Source organism: Peromyscus eremicus, chromosome 3 (assembly GCF_949786415.1).
Source record: "Peromyscus eremicus chromosome 3, PerEre_H2_v1, whole genome shotgun sequence".
Classification (NCBI taxonomy): domain Eukaryota; kingdom Metazoa; phylum Chordata; class Mammalia; order Rodentia; family Cricetidae; genus Peromyscus; species Peromyscus eremicus.
In genome coordinates this window covers 99,216,309-99,226,167 of record NC_081418.1, presented here as the reverse complement: position 1 = coordinate 99,226,167, position 9,859 = coordinate 99,216,309, and the positions used below count along the sequence as shown (strand labels likewise).

At 50.2% G+C, this 9,859-nt stretch overlaps 1 protein-coding gene across 1 annotated transcript; it reads left to right on the top strand.

Moving 5' to 3' along the window:
* The first annotated feature begins 859 nt into the window (after positions 1–859).
* Positions 860–3,499, top strand: Asprv1 (aspartic peptidase retroviral like 1). The gene is made up of 2 exons (XM_059257086.1): positions 860–927; positions 2,509–3,499. The coding sequence occupies exons 1-2, from the start codon at positions 860–862 to the stop codon at positions 3,497–3,499; spliced, it is 1,059 nt and encodes a 352-aa protein (XP_059113069.1).
* Positions 3,500–9,859: the final 6,360 nt, after the last annotated feature.

Below are 9,859 nucleotides of genomic sequence, written 5' to 3'. Positions count from 1 at the left end.
TAATAATCATCCCTTGTCTCACTATCTGCCACAGCCACTGTCCTGTATGGAGGCCATCAATAGCACAAGTCCTCAGGTCTTCAGGATGGCCTCCCAGCATCCCAACCACCCGGTCTTCATCTGTATCATGTTGCCCCAGTGCTGGACCAGGAGATCTGACTTCCACATTGAGAAGTGTGGTCTGAGAATTCTGTCTCAGACATCTCACAGCTTTCCACCTGGACACATGCCTCCTTCAGCCACATTCTCACTCATCCCCACTTCCAGGGGACCTGGTGTGCAAGGTGATGAATCCTGGGGAGCTAGGAAGCCACAGAGTCAGACCTCTGGTCCCTGGGACCACACTCATCCCCAGGGCCCCAAGTCTACCCATAAGCATCTCTTTGCAGAAGGGGCTTTCTGGTCCTGTAGGTGGCTGGGCCCTGTCTCTGGACATGTGTTGTTCATTGCATAATTAATTGTCTTAGAGACCCACCTTCTCCTGATACCTTTCCAGCAATCCATTCCACTCCCTTGGGATCCTGGTATGCCACCTTGGCCCCACCTCAGTTGGGCAGCTGTGATGAGCCATGTTGACCAAATGCCATCTCTGATGGCTTACTGTGTCAGGTGGCACATGTTGAGGGGCTTGCAGAGTGGCGGGGACCCTGGGGCGATACGGAGGACAGAGGCTCAGTTAGGTGCTGAGTGATGGACAGTCTAAGGGGAGAGACAGGGGCATGCTCTCAGCCAGTCACAGCAGCCACAGGTGCCTGCTGACCCATCTTATCTCCATTCTCGAATCTCCCCTACTCCGTGACTGCACACAGCTGGGCCACCCTGTGTCCCAGGATAAATTTCTAGAGGAGCAGAGGCAACCATGAATGTCAATGTCGTGTGCTCCAACCTTGGAGCATTGCAGGAGGACTTGGGAACAAGCATAAGAGAGTACAGAACACAGGTACAGCCAGAAGTATGCCCTCGTGCCAGGACAGCGTAGAGGGCTCCTTGGAGAAGAAGACATCTGAACGGGACCATAAAACTGGGGCCCTGCACGGTCCCTAACTCACATACAGGCCAACTTGAAACCTTGAAACACAGGTTTGCTCTGTGGTTGTTGGAGGCGCAGACAAATCTGTCCATGATCCCAGCAGTGGGGAGGGTAAAGCATCATCATGACAATGTCCTCTGGCCAGAGCCTCCCAGACCCTCTCCAGGGGCATGCCCCGTACTGCAAATGCTCCCCACTGAGAACAAATTAGTAAGGTTCTCGGTGGCATTTCAGATGAGGCGTGTGTGAGAGCAGGGTTGGAGCATTGGGGGAAGGGGCCCTTGGAAGGCCTTCTAGAAGGCAAGAAAGGAGACCAGGGAGGGAGATACTGTACCCAAGGGGCTGGGCGTGGGGCTCACCCAGACCTGGAGTCTGCTACTGGACTCAGGACATCACTCCAGGAAGTTCAAGATTTGTGCCCACCTGCTTTTGGGTATTCATGAACCCATAGGCTGAGGCCTTGCCCCATAGTGGGCCGACTCTGAATTGGAAGTGGCTGGTAACGGAAATGACCACAGTAAAATGTGTTTATAAAAAATTATTATTATATATGGGGGAGCATCCTAACTCACATAGAAACAGTTTCTGTCCATGCTTGTGAGGGTGTACTTCTGTGATCCCAGCACTCAGGAGGCTGAGGCAGAACAGCTGGGAGTTCAAGGCTAGCCAGGGCTACGCAGGAAGACCCTGTCTCAAAAAGGCAAATTAAAGAGATAGATGACAGAGAAACATATAGCTAGATAGATATGTGATTGATAGAGCTTAGAGACAGTAAAGATACAGATAGGTAAATAGATAATAGATATAAATAGTAAGTATGTGATTGATAGATGTTGGGGACAGACAGACAGACAGATACAGTTAGGTAGATACGTGAGAGATGATAGCTATGTGACAGATAGATGATAGAGACCCACAGGTAGATAGAGATGTAGATGGGTGGGTAGAAAGGCAGATGATGGACAAGTGATAGAGACCCATGATAGACTTGAGATTTCCTGACTCTGGAATCCCCTCTGTTTCCCTCTCCGGGGAAACTTACAGGATCCACACTTAATCTAGAAGGCCTGAGTCACCTCATCGGTGCGGACATTGAGAGATCAGTAGTACAGGTGCCTTCTCCTGACCACCCCAAGCAGTGATTGGGTAAGGCCAACCAGGTCCCCTCTTCTGAAGCAGATGGCGACCTGCTTCCTGTCTCCCCTTCTCTGGCTAATGATAAACACCGGAATGTCATCACCTCTGTGTCCTCATCTGGGTTATTCTGGGACACAGGCTGGGGAGGGTCCCACAGCCCTGTCCTCACAGCCCTGTCCTTTGACTGAGACCTGCCTTCCTCACCAGGTGGGCTGGTGTCATGTGGATGGGTACTGAGGGTGAGGCACTCATCCTGCTAGTCAGGCAAGATGCTGCCCGGAGGGCGGGACCAGGGGGTGGAGCTTCTAGAACAAAGGAGAATGAGGAGCCTGGGGGCCCAGGCTGGGCATCAAAAAGGCCGTGCAGAACAAGCCCAACACAGACAGCCTGCTACTGTGCCCAGCAGCCAGCCAGACACCCTGTGTACCTGCTCCCCTCAACTTGCCCAGGCTGGGCAGGTACAAAGCCCTGTCGACAAAAGCCTTGCTATCCAGCGTGATTGCGCCCACACTGCTCTGCGCCTTTCTTTACTTGGCTTGTGTTACTGCTGAACTTCCAGAGGTGAGCGGAGGGATGGCCACCGGTAGAGCCAGAAGCAAGGAAGGGCGGGAGCATGCCTTCATCCCAGAACCTTTCGATGGGGCTAACGTAGCCCCCAGCCTTTGGATGAACCGCTTTGAAGTCATTGATGACCTCAACCACTGGAACCATGCCACCAAACTGCGCTTCCTGAAAGAGTCTCTCAGAGGAGATGCCCTGGACGTCTACAATGGACTCAATCCCCAGGCCCAGGGCGACTACAGTATTGTAAAGGAGGCTCTTCTGAAGGCTTTTGGGGGCTCCGGGACCACCCACGGTCAGAAACCCAGAGAAATTCTGTTTGCCAACAGCATGGGTAAGGGCTACTACCTTAAAGGGAAGATTGGTCATGTGCCTGTAAGGTTCCTGGTGGACTCTGGAGCTCAGGTGTCTGTGGTCCACCCAAGCTTGTGGGAGGAGGTCACTGATGGTGACCTGGATAGCCTTCGGCCTTTTGAAAATGTGGTCAAAGTGGCCAATGGGGCAGAGATGAAGATCTTGGGTGTGTGGGACACAGAAGTGACCCTGGGCAAGCTGAAGCTGAAGGCAGAGTTTCTGGTGGCCAACGCAAGTGCAGAAGAGGCCATTATCGGCACCGATGTCCTGCAGGATCACAAAGCTGTGCTGGACTTCGAACACCGCACCTGCACTCTGAAGGGGAAGAAGTTCCGCCTGCTGCCTGTTGGGGGCTCCTTGGAGGATGAGTTTGACCTGGAGCTCATTGAGGAGGAGCCTTCGGAGGGCTCCCATTAAGAAACCCCTTTCCTTCTACTAGCATTGGTTGGGGGGACCCTGTATTGGGGGAGCAGATGTCCTCAGGAGATGTCATTGGGCCTGGTCAGTCTTTACATGTGTTCTCAGCTTCCCTCCTCCACAGGAGCCTTACCTTGCCCCTCTGGGGAGGGAGGGCGGCTTGGTGGTCTAGAGCAGGGTCTACAAAGACCTTCAAAGCTGGCAGAAGTTTCCAAAGAGGTTAGGACTATTAGGTCCCCTGAAGTGTGGCTCAGTCACCTTCAGGTCCCCAAGCCTGCTCAGCTGAGCGTGGTCCTGGCTAAGGCCCCCAAGATCCAGATCCTTGGAGGAGAGTGACAGCTGCTCTGGACTCCTCCCCATGAGTCCTCCCAACGGCACAGTGCCGTTCCCTCCTTGAATGTTACTTCCTCGAATCCCATGGAGCCTGTGTTAATAATTCAATTATTTCAAAACACCAATAAAGATCTGTTCGTGGAAAAAAACCAACATGTCATGTGCTTAATAGTCGTGACAGAGACGGAGGGGAGTGGGAAACATGAGCATTCCCTGAGTGCTTGGCCTGGGGAGGCAAAAGGAAGCAGTAGTACCAACAGGTCTTGGGTTTTCTAAGGTGGACTCAACTGCAGCTATTTTAACTTCTAATTCCTCTCACCCCTTCTAACTGCTTCTGATTCCTCCCTTTTAATCTGCAAAATTTTTGTACAAAAATTATCCCTAATGCCCAAAAGTGACCCAAGACTATTTTGTGAGGTGTTTAGTTTGGATATCAAGAAGTTTCTGCCAATCAAGTAGATTTAGAGTGTTGCCCAGAGAACTAGACTTGGAGGTAGAAAATAAGGCCAGGAGACAGGCATGGGCATGTGTGGGCAGCCCTGGGAAGGTCTGGGACTCCGGCAACTAGGGAAAACTTGGCCATGAAGGAGTAGCTTGTTCCTGGGAGGACATGGGATGGAGGTGAGGCCATGCCTAAGGCTGGGGACAGGTCTCATCTCTTGTCCAGCTTGGGTTTTCTTCCAACTTCTTGCCTCCTCCAAGAATCGGAAAACTCATCAGTCTTACAGAGTGGATTGAAAGCTCCAGAGAGGAGCTGAATCGTGGGCCCAGGAAGGCTGGCACAAGGTCTGCTTCAGGGTACTGGGGACACAGTTTGGGGAACCTCTTTTTTACTTGGTGTTACTGGGAATTGAACCCAGGGCCTCACACAATGCTAGGCAAGTGTTCTACTACTGAGCTATATTCCCCTTTCCTTTTTAAATAATTATATTTCAATACAATGTCTCATTAAGTTGCCTTGAACTCACTCTGCAGCTCCAATGGGCATTAAACTCGTGATCTTCCTACGTAAGTCTCCTGAGTGTCCAGCCTAACAGGCCTGCACCACACACCTGGCCGGTGTTTTCCTGCTGGGCCCCCTTCTCTAGGCCAAAGAAGCAGCTGCTGGATCTGCCTGCGAGGCTCTCTGAGCAGGTGGCAGGAAACCTGGCTGACTCCTCTATCTGAGACACCTGAGGACTTCTGGAGGTTCATAAGAGCAATGGCATCCTTGGCCTGTCCTCCTTGGTGCCAGCTGTGACTCCCCTGGATCCTGACTCAGGTCCTAATTCCTAGGGTTCACTAAAGCCTGGGTCTGGACAGCCAAGGCCAAAATTAACTGGAATCAGCCCCTGAGTGTGGGTCAAGGGTAGGTATGGACAGGGGGCCTGGTCAGCAGAGGGTGGTGGTCTTCCTGAGGTCCCAGGCTCCACTCCCTCATTTCTCTGGAGGCCTCAGGAACGCTGCTGTTGTCCTGGGCCAAGCCCTCTCTGTAGGGAGCAAGCCGGTGACACCTCCCTATGACCTATTTTTCTCTAGGTCCTTCAGATTCTAGTCACATTCTAGGTTGAAGGAGGGTGGGTGAGGAGAGTGGGTGGAGGTGAAAAGGGGATCCAGGAAATGGCTGGCCAGGTCAGAATTCTGGGACACTACCCAAAATGTCCCTGCCCTTCTCCTACCCAGAAAGGGGTTGAGCCCTTGCTGGGTAAATTCCTATGGGTGTACCTGCAACACATGTTGTACCTTGGCTTTGAATAAGGGGGGCCTGGGCTGGCAACTCTTAACAATGTGCCCCTCCAAGAGGAATGAGGACTCCCTGAGGGGAAGGGCCTTCAGAAGAGCCAAAGGAACCACACAGTGCTGGAGGCTTAAGTGGACTAGGGCAGGTGTTTCGTGGGCGTGAGGATGATGAAATGTGATTGATAGAGGAGGCTGAGGCTGGGGCTCTGCCGTAGAGGCTTGCCTAGCATGCAGGAGGAGGCTCTGGGTCCAACCCTCTGTACCACATAAGCTGAGTGTGGTCATAAACACCTCTAGTCACAGAAATTGGGGACAGGAAAATCAGTAGTTCAAGGTCATCCTTGCTACAAAAGTTGGAGATCAACCTGGGCTACATGAGACAGTCCCTCAAAAAACTATAGTAATCCAATTTGTTTTGGTTGGCAAAATCCCAGGGCTGCTCTCCAGGGATCAGGACCCAGCTGCCCAAGGCAGAACCAAGGAAAAAAGCCATTGGGTTTGGCCATATCCCTGGGAGATGCACCCACCACCCGAGTCGGGCATTTACATTTCACTGACAGATAGTGTCTGGACTCATCTGGCTCTTGGGTGTAGGATGGAATGCAGAATGAAGTGTGCATGCCCTGGCAGTGTCTAGAGGAGGGCTGAAATTTGGAGGCAATGGAGGAGTGATGATGGTCAGCTTCCCTGTTCTCTCCGTGTGCAGCTGCCTGGATCACATTACACCGGCGCTCTGTCTTGCCCGTGTGTAGCTCACAGGAGATAGGCACATCAGGCTCACCGGGCAGCTTGGCTAGCATAGGCCCCGCCCAGACCCAGGCTGGAGCTGCACTAGACAAGGGGATGTCCTGCCTGACCCTTCATTGAGGAGCCAGCTCCTCACCTGGAGAAGCTCCACCTTCTCCGATCACAGCTCCACCTACCAATCACCCCCAATACCCCAGAGTGTGCTAGATCATGCTGTGTGCCTTTATTGTGTTTGTTCTATTGTCAAACTTTTAAAATAATTTCAGGCTTACAGAAAAGTTGCAATAAAACAAAGCATTTCATGTGGTTCCTTAAATGTTAATAGTTAGTAATTAACTTTATGATTCTTCCGCATGTAGAGGACCCATCTGAAAATTGCACATAGGAAATGCTAACTGCTGTTTATTTTAAAAAGACTTTCTCCCATATAAACATAACAGTCACCAAAATCAATAAATCACATGTGTACATGTACGTGTGTGTGTGTGTGTGGGGGGGTGCACACCTATATGTGAAGGCCAGAGCTTACTGTTGAGTACCTTTCTCCACCTTATTTCTAAAAGTTTGTTACATTTTATTTATTTATTTTGTGTATGTGTGACATTTGTGGGTGCATTGTGAAGGTCAGAGGACAATCTGTAGGGTTAACTCTCTGCTTCTACCATGCGGGGACTGGGAATTGAACTTTGGTCATCAGGCTTGGTGGCAAGCACCTTTACCTGCTAAGCATCTTACCAGTGCCACCTTATTTTTTGACACAGGGTCTCTCACGGAATCTGGACTAGCTGTCCAGAAAGAGGGCCTTAAACTTCTGATCCTCCTGCCTCCACATGCCCCACACCAAGTGTTGGGATTACGGATATGGTTTATGGAGTGCTGGGGAGCAAACAGGGCTTTTGCATCTAGGCAAACATTCTACCAGCTGAGTACCAGCCCCTTGTGTCACCTTTCATCTTGTGAATGAGAATTCATGAAGAGAAACCACGTCCACAAAGACCAATTAATTGACTGTTTAAAACTTGAGTGACTCGGGCAGGTTGGAATGTCGTGGGATCAGAACTTAATTACAATTTATCTTAAGCTATGTTTGGCCTACTAAATAACTACCCTATATCTCCCTCTGTTAGACCTAACCTCCTCTGAGTAATAGATAAAAACCTTTTGGAATGAATTACCTTAACCCTAGTTTCCCACCAATCAAAGGGCTAAGAGTTTCATCACAGCAACCGAGGCCTGTAGCTGAGATTTCTCGGCTTTGCTGTAACCACCTCCTTAACGCTTCTGCCAGTGTATGTGAAAAGTGTCTTGATTCATGACATTCTTTGTTCTGTTACTATGAAATCTTCATGAAACTGCCTCCTCATTGGAACATGGAACTCGTGGTAACCTAAATCTGTGTTCCCGGCCACAGTCACTCATTTAGCTCCAAAATAAGCTCTCCCTTATTCCCCTTGGCGTAATAACTGTTTTTGCACTGATGATCTTACCACTCACTCAGCCCATCTTCATGACTTTGAGATGTGTGGGATACCTGCCTGGTTATTTTGCAGAATGGCCTTCACCTTGGCCGATTTTCCTGTTTTCTCATTATTAGGAATTTGGTGGGAGAATACCCTGGAGAGATGATGTACCCTCAGTCATCATGTCAGGGATGCGGGGTGCTCACATCCAGGGCTGGTGATGTGGGCTCATTTGCTGGCTCGGGGTACCGCCAGCCAAGTTTCTCCACCCTCGGTGACTACTTTTCCCTGTGTGATGAGTCAGTGTCTATAAAGACCACCTGAGGCTCTGTGAACGTTTCTCCTCAGATACTGAGGTCATTGATGATCCTGCAAGCTGAGCCACTCTTCCCGGGAGGGCCTCCAGTGGGGATTTTCCAGCTCTGTCCTTCCCCAGCTGGCACTGGGCTCCCCAGTTTCCATTACCACCACTCAATAGTGCCTGTCTAATACGGAGTTACCCTCAGGCGCTATCCCTGTTGATTTTGATGTTTTGGGTTGTTTGAAATAACTGGCCTCTGTCTTCCTGGGGCGTTTTTCTATTGTAATCGCAGCCCTCCTGGGGAGTGGTGCACACCTGTAATCCTAGTTGGTGTGAGGCAGGGACGGGAGAATCTCTTTGAGTCTGAGGCTAGCCTAGACTACATAGCAAGACTTGGTCTTGAAAACAGAAAAGCAGGCAGTTGTCCCAGAGTTACGAGGGTCTGTGTGGGTTTGCCCACCTCGCCAAGTCCTTCCTGACGTGGGTGTAACATTTTTCCCCCTCTTTTCTTCTGTCATTTTCTTTCAGATGCCAGCCAGAGATGAAGCATGCGTTCCCAAACAAAAGGGCTTCATTCTTTTTATAAAGCTCTCCTCCCCCTCGTGGGGCTGCTTGTCGGCCATGGCTGACCTTCGTGCCAGCTCAACTCAAAGGCCTCTGCCTTTCTCGCTCCATTTCCCTCCTGTAGTGAGTGGCTGAGAGTGCCGATTTGCCTGCTTTGGACGGTTTTTCTTTTAAACTTCAATAAAAATTGTCTTGGAGCCTTTAAAAGCACAAATACATACATAAATAATAATGAAAAGTAAGTACGGGGGACAGAGCCCCGCTGGTAAAGCACTTGTGGAGCATGCACAAAGCCCTGGGTTCCGGCTCCAGCACTACCTAACGCGGACATAGGAAAGGAGGCTCTGATCCTGACACTGAGTGTCACTACCGGTAGAGGCAGGAGGTCAGAAGTTCAAGGTCATTTTCTACTTCTTAGTGAATTCAGGGTTGGCCTTGGATATAAGAGGCCCTGCTTCAGAGAAAGAGAGAGAGAACAGGGCCTTTTTTTGTTTTCCAGTATGAGATGTCCCTGGTTTATCTTGTCCCTGCCCAGCACAATTTCTCCAAGGAGTCTTGGTTCCTTCCTTAGGATCTGGTATTCAGAAGCCAGGATCGAGGGTCAGTTACTCTTTGCCTTACACACTAATCCTAGGTCCTCTCAGTGGTCAGAGCTAAAGAAAACCACAGGACTCTCATGACGTATTTCTTTATTGAAAATTGTTATTATTAACGATGTTATGTGTGTGTCTTCATGTGGGCATGTGCACATATATAAAGGTCCTTGAGGAAGCAGAAGAGGGTATCAGATGCCCAGAGCTGGAGCTACTGTTAGTTAAAAGGCACTTGTCATAGGTGTAAGAGCAGCAAATGGTCTTAACCACTGAACCACCTTTCTGCCCTCCCATGGTATATTTCTAGTTCTTTCTGTATGTATCAGGAAGATGAGTTTCCACTGGCACTTCCAGTTATGACTCAGAGTTGTAATGCCCGTCATCCATCTTTCTATCCCTTTCCTCTTCATCTTCGCAAATCCTTTTGCTCATAGTGAGGAGCCCAGCTCCAGGTAATTCGCTCAGTCCTGAAATACTGAAAGGAGTTTCTGAATTTCTCACCCTGTGTCTATGGAAAACAACCCAGAAGCAACTAATTTTACCTCCTGGGTGCCTCAGGGCCTGGGCGGCCCTTGGCAGCAAACCCGAGGTGGGGTGGCAAAATCTGAATGCAGTCACAAGACAGGAGCTTGGCCTCACGTGT